Raw genomic sequence first — 17,811 nt, 5'->3', positions numbered from 1 at the left:
CTTGTTTCACCTGCCTTTACAGGTGTCTGAAGGATGAAGATGAAGGTCCATGTCCTTCCATTGTTATATTTGGAGGTCTGTTAAAGTTCGCTGTCCCTATTGCTGTTTATCTGAGTCATGGGCCTGGTCTAGTAGGACAGGTTGTGCATTGCCCTACCAACCTTGGCCTCCCTCCAGGGCTGTCTTAAGCATATGCTGCGCTGCGGTGCAAAGATCTGCCCGGCGTGCAGGAGGGCGGAGCTGGCTGGCTGCCTCAGCATTTTGCTGGCTCGGTTGCCCCTGAACCTGCGGTGCGAGCCGCCCACAGCAGAAGAGCCCATCACAGCGCTCCGACCGACGGGTGGGCTCTTTCCCGGACTCAACTCTCGGGCCCCGGACTCTCGGCCTGGTGCCCCTCAGAGCCCGGCGCCCAAGTGCCTCACACCCCTAGCGCCTATGGGTGAGACGGCCCTGCCTCCTCCCCCCAAAAACTTGTTGGGTCTTCTTACTTGTTTACTTAGTCATTGCCTCTGGCGCCACCTGCTGTTGGCCTCCCTGCCTTCTACCCTGCGAGTCCTAATGGGCACCAGGCACTGCTGCCAAGAGGGTTGGGTTCCTCAATGATCTGCACATGATCTGCACACCTAGCTGAACTCTCTCTCTCTCTCTCCCTCTCTCTCTCGCCTCCCCCCTCCAATCTGAATGGGGATAGTCTGGCTTCAGTGGCCCCTGCTCTGGTAACCTTGAGCTCACCTAGTCCCTACCAAATCCCCCTGCCCCAGCCTCCACTGCAAAGGAAAGTCTTCCACCTCCTTGACTCTGTCTGTTCCACTATCACATAGCTTGTACCACTGGGAAGCTTCTCCTGAGGCTTAGTCAAAATTGGAGAACAAGTCCCTCTTCTGTGTTACAGCCCGTCAGACATTTGAATACTGCTTTGGTGCATTTACTTCAAACTTCTGTTCTCTGCAGGGCCCCAGCTCCTCCTAACAGCTTCTGCCACTGCTATGCTGTGGTTTGCTTAACAAACCATGAGTTGTCCCACAGATGGTCCGACAAACCATGGCTTGTTTGCCATCTTTGTAATTTGGGGAGCGTCTGGGCTGCTCCAAACAAACCATGGTTAAGGAAGGGGTGGTGGGGCTCACACATAACTGCAAACCATAGTTAAAACAAGTCAGGGTTCATAAGCCAACAACAAACCATGGTTCAGTCCCAGTGGGGCTTTTGAGAGTTGTAGGCTAAAACCTCTGGAGGTTGCCATGTTGGGGCAGGCTGTCTTAGGAGTAAACAAAGGATGTCCTCTGGTTGGTGGTTGGATAACAATTTGCTTTTGTGGCTGTAAATGGATATATTCCACACCTCAGGGACTGCTTTTAAAACACCGTCAAGTAACTTTACAACCTCGTTCTATACCTGTCTTCTGGTGACATAATTTACTAGAGGTGTGTGCGTGTTTCAATATACCGTATATTGATCTAAGCTCTTGCAATTCATGTTGCCTTGTTTTTTGTTTTTAAAAAGAGAGGTTAATGAAGGAGTAATCAATGGTTAATGTGTACCAGATCCACAGGTTCTGAGCCTCTGTGGTTATAGACAACCTGCTCCTTGTAAATGAAGGTTTACGGCCTACCTCAAAGAGTGACCTTAATTTAAAGAGTGGCCCTTTAATCACTTAAGGTTGCCTTTCTTTGGATAGATAATGCAATCCACGTTTTTATGACCAGCATATGTTGGATCAAAGCAAAAAGAGCTTTGAGAAATGAGAACCTTCAGGTTTAAGGGAATGGTGTTCAATGGTGCAGAAAAGATGCAGAGTGCATTTCTTCCTGGACTGATCCTTAGATTGCCACTTTGCCAGAGCAAAAGCCTCCAGAGCAGCAGTAGCAGCAGCCCAAACTAGCAAACTGCAGCTTTTCACTTGCCTAAGATCCATCTGGCTGGGCTTCCCCAGCCACTCTGGGCGGCTTCCAACAAAATATTAAAATACAGTAATCCATCAAACATTGAAAGCTTCCCTAAACAGGGCTGCCTTCAGATGTCTTCTAAAAGTCTGGTAGTTGTTGTTCTCTTTGACATCTGGTGGGAGGGCGTTCCACAGGGTGGGTGCCACTACCGAGAAGGCCCTCTGCCTGGTTCCCTGCAACTTGGCTTCTCACAGTGAAGGAACTGCCAGAAGGCCCTCGGCGCTGGACCTCAGTGTCTGGGCAGAACGATGGGGGTGGAAACGCTCCTTCAGGTACGGATGAGTTCTTGGCAGAACAATGATCACTCATTGTATTTCTCTGTGATCTGCCAGGGGATGACTCAGGTACAAAAGATATGCCTCGGCGCATCGGCTTGCCTCGATGCCTTTAATTGCTACGTCCCCAAATCCCGCAACGCTAGCCAGTGGTGCAAGCTCTCTAAACCTGGTAACCATTTCGTTATGGTTCCCCCACGCGGAACACCCATTGGTTTGGACCTATTTTCTCGTATCTTTTCCCCCCAAGCATTTATCACATGGGAAAGAGAGAGAAATTGCTGTTATTGGCCATAGACATGGAACGCCTCTGGTGTAGGAGACTCTAAATAACATCACGTCCTGGGAGGGTTGCACTGTGCTAATCACCATTTGGCTTAGATTAGCTCATATATCTGAGTTGCTAAATCTGTGGCTGGCCCAGCTGCTGTTGAACGTGATACCGGTCCCTGCCAGGGATCCAGGTATTGCATTTTGGCAGCCTCTGGAGAACTGCGAGTCAGCCACCCCTTTAACGCCCAACCTTTGGCCATCGGGTGCCCTTCCAGGTGTTTTGGAAACAGCGCTGGCCAGGGAAGATGGGAGAGCTGTAGTTCAGGCTGCCGAAGGCTGCAGTCAGCCCACACCTTTAGCAGTGCAAGACTGGCACACATCTCCATTTAAAATAATAATAATAATTTTGCCATCAGTGTTTTGGAAAAGCTCTGGTCACCACTTCGGAGGGTGAAGATGCGCACACACGTTCTGGAGATGCTGTGTTCTTGCGTTGCTGACCTGCTAAGCTCCAATTAGCTGTTTGAACTTGGATCATTTGGAAGAGAAGTGCCATGGCAGGAGTGGGGGGCAGGGGTGGGGAGAGCAAGAGAATATATTTGTTCGAGCAGCTCTTGGCCGCCTGCCAAACTGTGTTCAGCGAAACATCTGTTGCTCCACATGGAGCAATGCCAGGAGGTGGCGATTATGTGGCACGGTCCAGAAAAAGCAAGGGCAAATGGACATTTATTTTTATATGCGTAGCACTGTCGATTTGGAAAGGGACCCAAGGGGGTCATCTAGTCCAGCCCCTCTGCAATGCAAGGGTAAGAAATAAACATTTCTCCTTTCGGAAAGGCGCTCACAACTCTCTCAGTTCTGCGGGCTTGAGGGCTGCCCTGCCCTCTGCTCTGCCACCGTGGGATGCATGCCAATCCTGATGGGGGGTGGGGAAGCTGGTTGCAACCCAACATTGAAACTGCTTTTTGGGGAAGCAGGGAGAGAGGAGATCCTGCCTGGAGGGGTGGGGAATCTGATGGATCTAGCAGACAGGTGAAACTCGGAAAATTAGAATATTGTCAAAGTGCATTTATTTCAGTAACGCAACTTAAAAGGTGAAACCCAGTATATGAGACAGATGCATGACATGCAAAGCAAGATATGTCAACGACAAATAATTACAATTACAACAAATAGTCGTTAGGCGGGTCAATTATAAATGGAATGCAATTGATGAAATGTAATAGCGATGTTTATTTTTGTATTATTGTAACTATTTGTTTTATTACAGTCATACCTCGGTTTAAGTACGCCTCGGTTTGAGTATTTTCAGTTTAAGTACTCCGCAGACCCATCTGGAACGGATTAATCCACTTTCCATTACTTTCAATGGGAAAGTTCACTTCGGGTTAAGTGCAGACTTCCGGAACCAATTGTGTTTGTAAACTGAGGTACCACTGTACTGTGGAATTTCCAAAAGGAAGCATTTGTAAAAATTAAAATAAAAAAAAATATTAAGTTGCATTACTGAAATAAATGCACTTTTCGACGATATTCTGATTTTCCGAGTTTCACCTGTACTTTCGGGCGCCATCTGCACCTTACATTTGAAGCAGTATTATACCACTTTATAAACAGTCAAGTATTCCTTCCCCCACAAAAAGAAGAAGAGAGAATCTTCTCTAGTTTGTTAAGGGTGCTGAAAGGCATTAGGAGACACCTTGCAGAGTTACAATTTCCAAAGTGGTATAGCAATTGAGTCCCGCTTCCCAGGGAAGCTACAGTTCGCAAGGTGCTTTGAAGGAAGCCATGGCAGTTTGAAGTATGTTGCTGCTTTAAAGTGGCAGGACAGAGTCGCAAACAAATTTGTGCTCTCCCAAGCCCACATTCCCAGCATGTTTGCAGTCCTGTCTCAGCGGCGTCTACGCTGGCTTGGTCATGTTCACAGAATGGAAGATGGCAGGATCCCCAAGGGCATGCTTCAGGCACCGGGCCCGTTGGCAGACCAACTCTACCCTGCAAAAATGTCGGCAGACATGACACGAAGGCTGGCAACGTCAACCTTGCTGTGTGGGAATGGCTTCTGGGAGGAGCCTGAACACAGTGCTTGAAGGATAGTCAGTTTGTGCATCCAAAACAGTGACCAGAGGAATGCCCTCTGGGAGGAGCGCAGAGGAGAAATGCTGACATCTTCCTCTGCCCCAACTGCAACAAAACATGTCTCTCCCATATCGGTCTCTACAGCCACAGTGTAGGCAGGCAGTGTAACTCTCCCACAGTTTGTCTTGCAAGACAGATAGATGCCAACGACCCAGCCAAACATGGGATTGTGGGTTCAATCTATTACCTGGCTGTGTTACAGCAGGGCTCGGCCAGTGGGACAAATGCGGACCCCAAGCTTCTCTATGTGGCCCTCTGGACTCTTGCCAGCCCAGTTCTACACCTTCCTTGTTTACCCCCCGGGCAGGGGTGTGTCTGTTCATTCTGATAATGCCCAAATATGTGACTAGCCAAAGATTTTAAAATTCACATCTGTTGCTCTGCCCACTTTTGCCTTTGGCCCCGCCCACCTGTGGCATGTGGCCCTTGGAAGGTTGCCCATTACTGGGTGCAGCCCTAGAGCTGAAGAAGTTTCCCAAGTATATGTCTTCAGCTTTCAAAAAAGAGGTGGAATTCTTATCAGCACCACTTCACTTCTGGATTTCCAGTTTAAAGGATTTTTGATCTATTCCGTGGCCACGACTGAAGTTGAAGTTCAGTCGCTTATTTGGCGCATGGCTGCCTGACCATGCTGGAATAGAAATATAAAATTTATGTGTCCCTGCAACCCCCAATAATGTGATGCTTCCTAACCTACAATATATTCTCCTTTCCAAAGCCCTAGCTCGGTGGGTGGGTGGGTGGGGTGTTAGAACATCTGCTTTGCATCTAGAAGGTCCAATGTTCAATGTCAAATGACATCTCCTGGTAGGGCTGTGAAATACCCGCTTCCTGAAAAATCTGGAGTGACGCTGCTGGTCAGTGTCGACAATACTGAGCTAGATGGTGTGGCTCAGCATAAGGCAGCCTCCTATGTTTGTGGAATATATATATATATTTAATGGGAAAGTAGGATACAGCTTCTGTCTCACCCCCTCACCATAAAAAGGCACAGCAGAGTGATGTGCGACACTGGGGTGAGTCACGATTCAGCCAGCATCTCTCACTGGGGTCCCTCGCTGCATGAATGTGTGAAAAGTGTCTCATTTCTTCAAGAGGGGGGGCTGGCAAAATAAAAACTGCGGTGAGGAAGGGATGAAGCTTGGTGGAAGAGGTTTGTGGGATGTTAATTTTTTTCTTTAAGGATTGGGATTTTAAAATTTTGCTTTAGCAAGTCTACAGCAGGGGCAGGAAACTTTTCTGCCTAGGAGGCCACCTGCCCTCACTGTGACATCAGATGCGGCTGCGCTTTGTAGCCCCAACCGTCAGGACGTCAAAGAGCAGCATGGGCCTGTTGGAAAGCCCCTTTGCAAAAAGTCCAGCGCTGTTTTTTAAACCTCTGGGAAGCTGAGCTTTGAAGAGCAGCCCGGGGCTGGGTAGAAAGCAGCTTTCAGACAGCTGTGTGCTGCATGCATCTGTTCAGCAGGTAGCACAGGATCTAACCCTGAACCTGCATCCATTAGTTGATGTTGCCCCCATCAGAGCGATGCCGGCTGAGTGGAAGGTGAATATGGGTTTTGAAACAACATCTTGCGGGCCTTGATTGGCCTGCAAGCCAGAGGCTGCTCCTTGCCTGCCTGCCCACCCGCCATCCATTGAGAGGTTGCTCCCCCCCGCCCCATCAAGTGTGGGTCAGGTACAGACAGCTGCTCCCTCTGAAGGTGGGGTAGGGGCTGTTGGCATCATCAAGCTGCTCCTATCAAGGGGGGGGGGAGGACCTAGCACACTACCTCCTTGGAGGAAATGCAGGAAACAAATAAAATCGAAAATAATTCTAAACAGGGGAAAAATGCATTGTTCTGCTCTGGCCTCCCTGCCAGACCCCAGGAGTGCCAACATGGCCCTTTGACCATGGGAGCCCTGGCGCCTTGGGTACCATGTTGTGTGCATGGCACGGAAATTTATGGGTGCCCGGCCCTTCCATGGGGAATTTTGTGGGTGCTCGGACACCCAGGGGGTTGGCACCTATGTCAGACCTTGTGAGATGAGTGCAGTCTAGACGTTTAAAATGCACATCAAGCAGTAGTAAGAATTTGCCCCTGAGCATACACAGAGGGCAGAATGTCCAATAAGAAGGCACAGTCGCTCTATACCCGGAAAAGAGTCGTGCATATATGGGGAAGAGACCAATGCTCAGTGAATAGAACATATGCTTTGCCTCAAATTTCATCCCCAGCACCTCCAGTTGGAAAGAACCCTAGGTAGCTGGCAAGAGCTGCTGCCAGTCAAAGCAGGCAATATTGGGCTAAGTGGGCAAATGATCTGGCCTGTGATTTGTACATTCTTGCAGGATAAGTTAAGGTGGGGAAGTGTTTTTGGTTCAAAGGCCATGCTCCTTTCTGTTTGTGAATTTTGTGGCTTTTTCATACAGTGGGTAGGGTTGCCAGCTCATGTCGGACGTGTAGCTCCAACAACTTTGTTGTGTCCAGATTTTCACTTTTTGACACGCTCACACAAGCCTCTCTCTGGCCGTCATCCAGACTAGCAAGAGACACTATCAGAGTTCAAGGACACATTCCAGCTGGTCACTATCATTCACACTTCTCAGCAAGTTTACACTTATCTACAGCTCAGTAGGGATTGCCAACAGATCTCATACTGGCTGGCTCTTCTGCCCATAATAGCCAGCTGATTGGCCCAGATTGGCAGGGGAAGCCTTTTCATGTGTGTGTGGGAGAGAGAATGAGAGGGAAAGGGCGTGTGGGGCAGAGCAGACCTTGCCACCCAGGCAAAGGCTCCCTCCAAAAACAGAATCTCCTTCTCGACAAAGCTTTAAACCGCTGGAGGGGGCGTTGATTTGAGGGAAGCCCCTATTTAAGGAGCAGGGAGTGGAAGTCAAACACTCCCTAATCTTCAAATACTCCGGCAGCTCTCCCATCAGGAATAGAAACAGAAGGCTCTGGGCTTTAAATAGCTCAAAAAGGCCTTTTCCATCCAGCCATGAGCTGGCCAAAGCATAAAAGAAGGGGCCCTGGGAGGCTGCAACTGGTTTTATTTATATACAGTATTTTTGTGCGATCAACAATGGCGACGTGTGGGCATATTCACACCAGCCTCTTTACACAGCGGGAAGTTGGATTAGGATCCACAAATCGGCAGCCCATTTTCTCCGAAAGCTACCTTAATCCTGAGTCAGGCCCTTGGCCCATCAAGCTCAGGATTGCCTACACTGACTGGCAGCAGCTCTCCAGCCATGCAGGTCTTTCTCCATCCTGCTTGGAGGTCTGCTGGGGATTGAGCCTGGGCAAAGCTTGAGGCTCTTCCACTGAAACAGAACACTCTCCCAGTCCTCACGATTCTGGGTTAAGGGTTGGGTTAATTGGAAACCCTTGTTGATTTGGAGGCCTCTGAAGACATCGCGCAACGCAGGGTCCCCGAGGTGGAGGAAGCAGCCTTCATCTGTGTTTGGAAACCAGACGCCATGTTGAATCAAGATGGCGGACCAATGAGCCTTAAATAGACACTAGCAAATGGGCTGGGTCAGGTAGGAGCTCTGGGTTGGTTGTGCCCTAAAACTCACAAAGTCACTATCCGTATAAAAACACACAATGTTTTTGGGTTTGTGGTGCCGGGAACTCCCTGCTGGTAAACAAATACTGTAGACCAGGTCTGCTCTGGTCAGACCTCACCTGGAGTACTGTGTCCAGTTCTAGGTACCACAGTTCAAGAAGGATACTGACAAGCTGGAACGTGTCCAGAAGAGAGCAACCAAAATGGTCAAAGGCCTGGAAACGATGCCTTATGAGGAACGGCTTAGGGAGCTGGGTATGTTTAGCCTGGAGAAGAGAAGGTTAAGGGGTGATATGATAGCCATGTTCAAATATATAAAAGGATGTCATATAGAGGAGGCTGAAAGGTTGTTTTCTGCTGCTCCAGAGAAGCGGACACGGAGCAATGGATTCAAACTTCAAGAAAGAAGATTCCACCTAAACATTAGGAAGAACTTCCTGACAGTAAGAGCTGTTCGGCAGTGGAATTTGCTACCAAGGAGTGTGGTGGAGTCTCCTTCTTTGGAGGTCTTTAAGCAGAGGCTTGACAGGCATATGTCAAGAATGCTTTGATGGTGTTTCCTGCTTGGCAGGGGGTTGGACTGGATGACCCTCGTGGTCTCTTCCAACTCTATGATTCTATGACCAGATACCCCAATGCGAAGCCCAAAAAGCAGGACCTGAGCGCCACAAAAACACTCGCTCCACTTCTAATTCCCAGCAACTGGGATTCGCTGCTTCCCACAGTGAAGGCTGAACTAAGCCATTGTGGCTTGTAGCCCACCTGTGTCCCAAGCCTGTGTGTGTGTGTACCCCCATCTCCTGCCTCACTTTCCATAATCTGGAATCGGAGAGGTTTGGCAAGCAGCAGGCAAGCTCAGAGCATCTCGAGGGCTCCCCCCCTTTTTCCCCCCTGCTGAAAAGCCAATCTGCTCAGTTGGCAGTTCTGCAAAGTGTTGCATTCCCTTTATCTTTTTTTTTAGGCTCAAAAGCGCTGAGTTTACTGCGATGGTGATGGCAAAGGGCCCTTGCTCAGCAGTTTACGAGACAAGTGAGGCGTTCGTGCCTGTCATTGCCCTCCTGGGGCAGAGCGGAACAGGGATCCTCGGTAGCTGGCTGGGGAGAAAAGCGTCATTTTGGAGTGTCCGGCGTTAGAATCGCGGAGTTGGCAGGGACTTCAAGAGTCATCTAGTCCAGTCCCCCGCAACACTGGCCTTACAGGAGCTGTGAGCTATTTCATTTAATACCCCACCTTCCCAGAGAACTCTGGGAATTGTAGCTCTGATGGGAAGAAGGGTGTCCTTACCACTCTCAGCACCCTTAAGAAACTACAGCTCCCAGAATTCCTTGGTATGATCCTATTTTCAATGTATGGTGCATATGGGGCCTGGGGGATTCTCATCCTGTGGGGCAATGGTACCCCATACCCTCCAACATTTCTCGGATGAAAATAGCGATGTCCCATTCCACAATGATAATTTTACTCTTTATACCACACAAATCTTAGTGGGTTGCCCCAGCCACTCTGGGCAGCTTCCGACATATATGAAAACAGGATAAAACATTAAACATTCTTAAAAAAAACCTTCCCTATACAGGATTGCCTTCAGACGGCTCAGGGGTCGGATAACTCCATACCCTCCAACATTCCTCAAATGGAAATAGGGACATCCTAAGGAAAAGTGGGACATTCCAGGATCAAATCAGAAACCGGGCGTCTCTAAATCAGGGACGTCCCTGAATAATAATAATAATAATAATAATAATAATAATAATAATAATATTGTATTTATACCCTGCCCTCCCCAGTCAAAACCGGGCTCAGGGTGGCTAACACCAATGAAATTACAAAAAGACATAAAAGAAAAGAAAACAATTAAAACAATTAATTAAAATGCAGATTAAAATACAATATTAAAATTTAAAATGCAGCCTCATTTTAAGTAGTCCATAAATCCAAACCATGAGGGAGGAAAACACAGGGGTCAGACTGAATCCAACCCAAAGGCCAGGCGGAACAGCTCTGTCTTGCAGGCCCTGCGGAAAGATGACAAATCCCGCAGGGCCCTGGTCTCCTGTGAAAGAGCGTTCCACCAAGTTGGGGCCAATACTGAAAAGGCCCTGGCCCTAGTTGAGGCCAATCTAGCCACCTTATGGCTCGGGATCTCCAGAATATTGTTGTTTGTGGACCTTAAGGTCCTCCGCGGGGCATACCAGGAGAGGCGGTCCCGTAGGTACGAGAGTCCGAAGCCGCAAATAGGGACACTTGGAGGGTTTGGTACCCCAGCACACAGTTTGGGGATATTTCTGCTTCACATCCTCTAAACGCCCCGGGGGCTTCTGTGGGGGACGAAGTCTGTGGTTGAAACTTCCCTTCTGTCTAGTGATCCAGGCGGCTGGGTCAATTGGGATCTCTTCTGCTCTCCTACTGTCTCCACCCACTGTGGTATCTCTCAAATCCCCCTGAGTGATCAGCAGCCCTGCCTCTGCTGACCTGGGGGAACGTCTTCATTGTGTTGAGATTTGTGGTTTGGGGTCTTTTTGTTAGGGAGATGGTTTTCAGCAGGACAGAAATAGTTGGAGGTCACCTTTTGGGAGATCAATTCTTCTGCTTTTGGCAAGTTACTTCAGCCAGCTTAGAGAAAACTTTTTCTGCTTTCCCCCTTTCATTTTGTCTGCTGGGGAGTTTCCCTTCCAAGTTAACCAGATAGTAAAGTGATTAAAAAAAAACCACCCAGGTAATACAATGGATGGGGGGAAGCGTATTTACATCAAAAAGAATGAACACCCTATGGTTTTAGCAGAATGGTTGTGTTACTTCAAATATAGGTGAAATGCTTAATATGCGGAAGGATGTTTAAACTGGCCACTTCTAAATTGGAGGAAGAACAGCTGGGGCCATAATGCAGATCAGGGATTGTCCAGCGACAATGCTATCCATGTGCTTTTTGGCTCCCAAAGATGCTCTTTTCAGAAAACTTTTGGGGAGAGATGATTTCCAGCAAGGACCTGGTTTGTGGACCCCAATCTTGATCGGGGCACATTCTTGACCAAATGGGGACTGCTGCTTTTTATCTCCTCTTCAGAATAAAAACGACGAGTTTCTGTGTATGAAAAATATACTGTGTCATTTGGTCCTCAGTTGATCGATTGCCTGAGGTTTTAATATATTTGAAACCTGCATCGAATCAGCATATGCCCCAAACTATATATCTATATGAAAATAGTGCATCTTGCTGCTTGAAGGTTGTTGTTTTTAAAGGTACATATATATATATATACATATATATATACTGACTTGCCTAAATATAAGCACTGTTTAAATCAATAAAAATAGCAGCCCAATAACAGCACACACTTGCTATGTAGGTCCTGTAGAACACAGTAGAATTAACTTCCTTCTTCTGAGTAATCATGCAAAGGACCTATTTCGTTCAGTATTTTTTCAACTGCTACCACCCCCAATCGCTGACAGTACAGTGGTATCTCGCAAGACGAATGCCTCGCGCAACGAAAAACTCACAAGATGAAAGAATTTTGCGTTGCGCGAGGGACTTGCAAGACGGCAAGGTTTTCTTGCGAAGCGCAGCCATAGAATGTAGCGCGGTAAGGCGGCAAAGGAAGATCAGCTGTCAGCGCGGGATGCTGACAGCTGATCTTCCTTTGCCAGGGGGGACGGAGCCGAAGCGTGGCGGTGCGGTGGCTGCCCCTGCCTGTCTTCCCCTTGGCCAGTCCCCCGGAGCCCATAGGAACACATTGATTAGGTTTCAATGCATTCCTATGGGAAACCGCAACTCGCAAGACGAATATTTCGTAGGACGAATTGAGTCCTGGAACGAATTAAATTCGTCTTGCAAGCCACCACTATATAGGGTTGCAAACCATAAACCCATGTTGACCAGCCTGGCACCTTCTAGATGTTTGGAACTTCAGTTCCCATCAGCCTCAGGCAAATGGAGGTTCTAGCCCCACAAATATATGGCAATTTATTCAATAAGTAAAAGCAGTTCCTTGACAATTACCCCATCCGTTGACCAACTCTGTAAGTAAAAGGACTAGAGACATGACCAGGCACCCCCAAACTCGGCCCTCCAGATGTTTTGGGACTACAACTCCCATCATTCCTAGCTAACAGGACCAGTGGTCAGGGATGATGGGAATTGTAGTCCCAAAACATCTGGAGGGCCGAGTTTGGGGGTGCTTGGACATGATGATGAATATATTTTGAATTGTGACCCTAATTTAGGAACCTGTGACATCCATCCCAATCATTGTTTCTCAACTAGGAAGGTATGCCTCTCCCCGGGGGTGTTTGGGTGTGTGCTTATGAAGATATGGGGAGGGGCGAGTGAGTGTTTTCAAAAAAACATAATTTGGCTGAATATTTGGATTAATTGATTAATTGATATTTGTATAATTTGGAATATGATTGGGTGGTTAAAGTGGAAAATTTAATAAAAATGATTTACAAAAAACATCAGCAGCCTAAGTTAAAAATTTTTTGATGCAAATAAAATAATCAGGCAAGCCATGTTTGAAGGGGCAGCGTGGGATTTTTAGCTAAAAGGGGAGCTAAAAACATTGAGAAACTCTGCCCCAGATGTTGTTGGATTCCCGTCATCCCTGACCACTGAGCATGCTGCCTGAGACTGGTGGGAGTTCACCAACATCTGGAAAGCTACAGCCCCCCCCCCCCGCCTGCCTGCCCTGGGTAAAAGGATATAGGCCTGACTGGGAGGCAACCCGCGTCTCTGTTGAGAACATAGCAACCAGCCTTATACTGAATCAGACCTTTGGTCCATTTAGCCCAGTATTGTCTGCACTGACTGGCAGCCTCTTTCCAAGGTTTCAGGCAGGAGTGCCTCCCAGCCCTACCTGGAGATGCCAGAGATTAAACCCTGGGACCTTCTGCTTGCAAAGCAAGCGCTCCCTCGTTGAGCTCTAGGCAGCCCTTCCTCATACTTGAAATACTTAGGTGCTAAGACTACAAATCCTGCGCACACTTTCTTGGGATTTAAGTCCCATTGAGCTTAATGGATCTTATTTCTGAGTCAACATGTAGATGAGATTGCACACTGTAAAAACTGTCAGTTTTAGCCCCACAAATGCACCCCTGGAGGCTTCATTTTATTGATTTTAAAATAAAGAGACAGAGGGCTAGAAACTTGAAAACTGCTCAGAAAGCAAACAGGCCTAACCTGTTTTGTATTCTGTGTTGTGAAAGCACAACTATGTTTCTGGAGAAGCTCTTTTCTCCACCCCTATTTTTTATCTCTCTTTTAAAAGGAAATTTCTAGTGTTCGCATCTCCACCGAAGACAGCTTTCGAGAGATCTGGTGTTGGAGACGTCGGCATGCTTGCTAACTTTTTCATTGGCTTTGCTCGGACTAACTTCTGAGTAAACCCACCTAAGGTTGTGCCGTAAGGAAAGCCGTTTCTAGGAGCTCAGGGAAAAATCCTGGCATATTTCAAATTGCATTTCCTTCTCAGCAAATAATTGGGGACTGGGAGTTGACAGATTCCAGGTGTGTGTTAATGTGTGAACTGGGACAGGTTTTTAATTTATTTGTTTCCCCATTGCAAAATGATTGGGGCTGCTCATGCAAGAAACAAATATGAGAGGTTTTAGCTGTGTGTGCTTCTGCAAACACAAGTTCGCCATTCACAACTGGAACTTGAGCAATTATAGATGTTTCTGCGTGTGTGTGCATTTGTGTGTGTGTGTGTGTGTGTGTGTGTGTGTGTGTGTGCCCAGGCTTAAATTTAATTTCCTTATTGGAAAACCTGGTGTTTCTCATTCAGAACGGGAACTTTAGAGATTTCAGGGGTGTATGCATGCAAACCCAGGTTTGAATTCAACTTTCTGCTTGGAGAAATATCAGGGTTGCCGGAACCTGAAAAATTTCAGGTGTCTGCCTGTGCGGCTTTTTATCTGTTTAAACCCTTTGTTTCACTCCCTTGTTCTTTCTTCTTCTGCCCTCTGCAGGTCCGAGCAGGTCGTCGACCGGCCCCTGCGCCAGGTTCTCTTCCCCCGAAGCCGTCGCCAGCGTGTGGAGCCCGCCCCACACCCGCCCCCTGCCAAGCCACGGCCTTCACCTGCGTGTTCCAGTGTTTCCCCTGCGACCCGTCTTGTGGGAGCGCCTCGTGGGCCACCCCCGAGTTCACCCAGCGCTCCGTGGCTCCAATGGTGAAGATGACACGGTCCAAGACGTTCCAAGCTTACCTGCCTTCGTGCCACAGAACCTACAGCTGCATCCACTGCAGAGCCCACCTGGCAAACCACGACGAACTCATTTCCAAGGTACGCCTTGGGAGCGCCGGACTCCAGGGCTTGCGAGCGGGGAGAAGGGGCAGTTGCCTCTCCGCTCTGCTTGTGGGCTTCCCGGAGGCATCGGGGTTGACCCCGGGATGCTGGGCTGAATCAGCCTTGTCTTGGTCCAGCAGAGTTCTTCTGCGATGTTCCTGTGTGGACCGGGCATCTCTTATGGGGATTTTGGAACGGCTCGTTGCCTTGGATAATGACCCATGTGGAAAGCTTTAGGCCGAGGAGCTGAGCTGCAACAAGGCGGCCACCAGGTTTTATGGAATCGTGTTGCCCCCTCCTCCAAAGGCATATAAGGTTCTTCTTAATCCTCACTAATAACCCTGCGAGGTAGGCAAGGCTGGCCCAAGGTCACCCAGCAAGCTTCATGGCTGAATGCAGATGTGCGAACTGGGGCTTCTTTCCCACCCTCCCCTGCCCCCCTGCCCTCCTAGTATGAAACCTTAACCACTGCACCACACTGCCTCTCAGTTCCTATTCCTGTAGAATCATAGAATTGTAGAGTTGGAAGGGACCCCGAGGCTCATCTAGTCCAGCCCCCCTGCAATGCAGGAATCTCGGCAAAAGCAGCGATGACAGGTTGCTGTACAATCTTAAAAAAACTCCAAGGAAGGAGAGCGCACAACCTTCCAAGGGAGACCGCTCCAGCTGTCAAACAGCTATTGCTGTCAGTAAATTCTTCCTGATGTTTAGTTGGACACTCCTGTAATAAAGCAGTGGTGTAGTTTGCCTCTTTCACACTCCCTCGGAGAGGCATTCCTCCTCTGCCTCCTTGACTTTTCCGATAACTGCATGGTTAGGCTTGCTATAAAATTCAGTGCATTTATTTCTCCCGTATCTATCTCCCTTCTTCTGTGTAGGTTTCCGTCACCCCTAGTTTTATCCTGCCAACAAGCCTGCGGGGTAGGCCAGGCTGGGATAAGTTTATTGGCCTGCAAAGCGCCGTGGAAAGGACCATTCCTGGGAACCTGCCTTGAGCTCTTTGCCAAACTGCAGGCGTCTTGAGGAGTCGCCTTGGCTGCCCAGAGAAGCTGGCTGTGGGTCAGAGGAGGGCACAGCTTTTCATCTGACCAACCTTCCAAGGACCACATACTGTTGGTGGGCAGGACCAGAGGAAAAAGTGGGTGGATCATTGAATTAGCATTTTGGACAGGAGGCTCATTTCTATAGCCACTCTTGGCCCGGCGCTCTCGGCCCGCCATGCAGCCAAGCAAGAGGCATTATCAGAGTCCAAGAACACGTTTTTCTGCCAGGCAAAAACATGCAAGGAGGGTGTGCAAGGGGTGAGCTGGAGGAGGGGATGTGGCCTGGGGAGAGTCCCGAGGGCCAGGTGGAGTGGTGCAAAGGGCCCATCAATGGCCCTCGGTCTGGAAGCCCCCCACCCTTTCCTTTCACTTTTCCCGTTTCCACTTATTATTTGTGTCCCACCTTTCTATATTACACCATACACAAGGCGGTTTACAAATCGAAGGAACAACAAAATAGAGAGACAAATCGCACACCTAATAACAACCTGACCCCATACGCAAAAGTCACAATAAAAACATCACTTTAAAACTAACAGCATATTGAACAAAGCAACAGCCTGTAATCTGTTAGAATGTAATAGCAAACCGTAAAATTAAAGGTCAGCAAATAATAATTAAACTCTTTACACTTAAGAATTACAATAAAGAATTACTAAACTATAATCAATGAAAATAATGGGAAGGCACAATGCATAAAATACCACAAAACAAACCCATGTAAAAGGATCAAATTGAAAAAACAAGGACAACAGGACCCTCTCTTGCCCTCCACCAAATATATATATCTCTCTTTCTGAAACTTTTTGGCACATAGATGTGTTGCTTTCCAAAGGAAAATGTGGTCCTTAATCAGCAGATTCTATTTTGGGGAGGCACATTGATCACCCTATGCTTTTAAGCAGGCCCCTTAAATTCATTCCAGGAAGTGAGCATATGGAAACTCATTTTTTGCTTTCTCATTGGGTGGTTTGGTGCGTCCGTCTGCCCCCCCCCCCCCGGCTGTCTTTGGCAGGTGTGAGGGTGAAAGGCTTTTGTTTCAGCTGCATTGTATCTCATCTGTAAGAAGATCTACGTGGTGGCTTTGTAGTCTGGCCAAGAAAGTTCTTTAGGAGGTTTAAGCGAAAGCAGAGTGGCGACGAGCAGATGCGGCATGGTTTCTTTCTGTGGATTCTTGTATCCCACTTGCTTTCACAAATGTCTTAATGTCTAGGTGTGGTCAGTGGGTCTAGCAGCAACCAACTGAACCTTTGCCCTGCCCAGTGGGTTTTTTGAACCCAGATCCTCCTGGTCTTTGGGCTGGCTCAAAACAAAGCCACAGAGCAGAGTCCGGTGGGGGGCATTATGCAGAATGTATGCATTCTCTTTACTCACTGAACCATCCTGCTACCTGCTGCTACAGGTAATAATAATAATAATAATAATAATAATAATAATAATAATAATTTATTATTTATACCCCGCCCATCCGGCTGGGTTTCCCCAGCCACTCTGGGCGGCTCCCAAAATATTAAAAACAGAATAAAACATCAAACATTAAAAACTTCCCTAAACAGGGCTGCCTTCAGATGTCTTCTAAAAGTCCTTACATCTAAAAGTCCTTACATCCTTGACATCTGATGGGAGGGCGTTCCACAGGGTGGGTGACACTACCGAGAAGGCCCTCTTCCTCATTCCCTGTAACTTCGCTTCTTGCAGTGAGGGAACCGTGGCTAGAAGGCCCTCGGTGATGGAGCCTCTCTTTCTCTCCCCCCGCTCCCCGCTCCCCTCCAGCCTCCACTTCTGCTCCTGATTCTGGACTGCTCTCTGCCACATCTTCTTCCTGCTCACTAAACCCCGTTGCCTCTTCATCTTCCAACATCTCCTCCTCCCAGGCTGCTCCCCCTGACCTCTCCTCCTCGTCCCACCGCCACTTCCTGGGCTCTGAGCTTTCACCCATTGGGGGTTTCCCAGCTGGTGCCTCTGCACCCAGTCAGTCCGTGACGGAGAACCACTTCTGCATTTAGAAGCCAACAACTACTGGCTTTCCAAGGCCCTCAGCCAGGGACACGGAAGCTTTTCCTGCTTGAGGGCCACGTTCTCTTCTAAGCAGCCTTCCAAGGGCCACGCGGTAGGCGGAGCCAGAGGGGAAGGTGGGTGGAGAAGCAAAGGGAAATGTGCTGCAGGCTAATTTCTGCACCCGCTCGTACATGCCTCTCTGCCTATCCTCCGTCCTGGCAAGCAAGGGGCATGATCAGAGAGCAAAAACACCTTTCAGCTAAGCCCGAACACCCTCACTTAGGATGTGCAGCAAGTCCAGTGAAG

General features: G+C 48.4%; 1 protein-coding gene across 1 annotated transcript in view; it reads left to right on the top strand.

Annotated features, from left to right (window-relative positions):
* YPEL2 (yippee like 2) overlaps positions 1-17,811 on the top strand; it is a 48,385-nt gene that overhangs the window by 17,102 nt on the left and 13,472 nt on the right. The window contains exon 2 of the mRNA XM_060268576.2: positions 14,147-14,461. Coding sequence (XP_060124559.2) covers positions 14,345-14,461 — 117 coding nt within the window. The 5' untranslated portion in view covers positions 14,147-14,344. The remainder of the gene's footprint in view (positions 1-14,146; positions 14,462-17,811) is intronic.

This window comes from Zootoca vivipara, chromosome 14 (assembly GCF_965207765.1).
Source record: "Zootoca vivipara chromosome 14, rZooViv2.hap1.1, whole genome shotgun sequence".
NCBI classification, from domain to species: Eukaryota; Metazoa; Chordata; class Lepidosauria; order Squamata; family Lacertidae; genus Zootoca; species Zootoca vivipara.
Note: the sequence above shows the minus strand (reverse complement) of the source record. Positions and strands in the feature narration are given on the sequence as shown.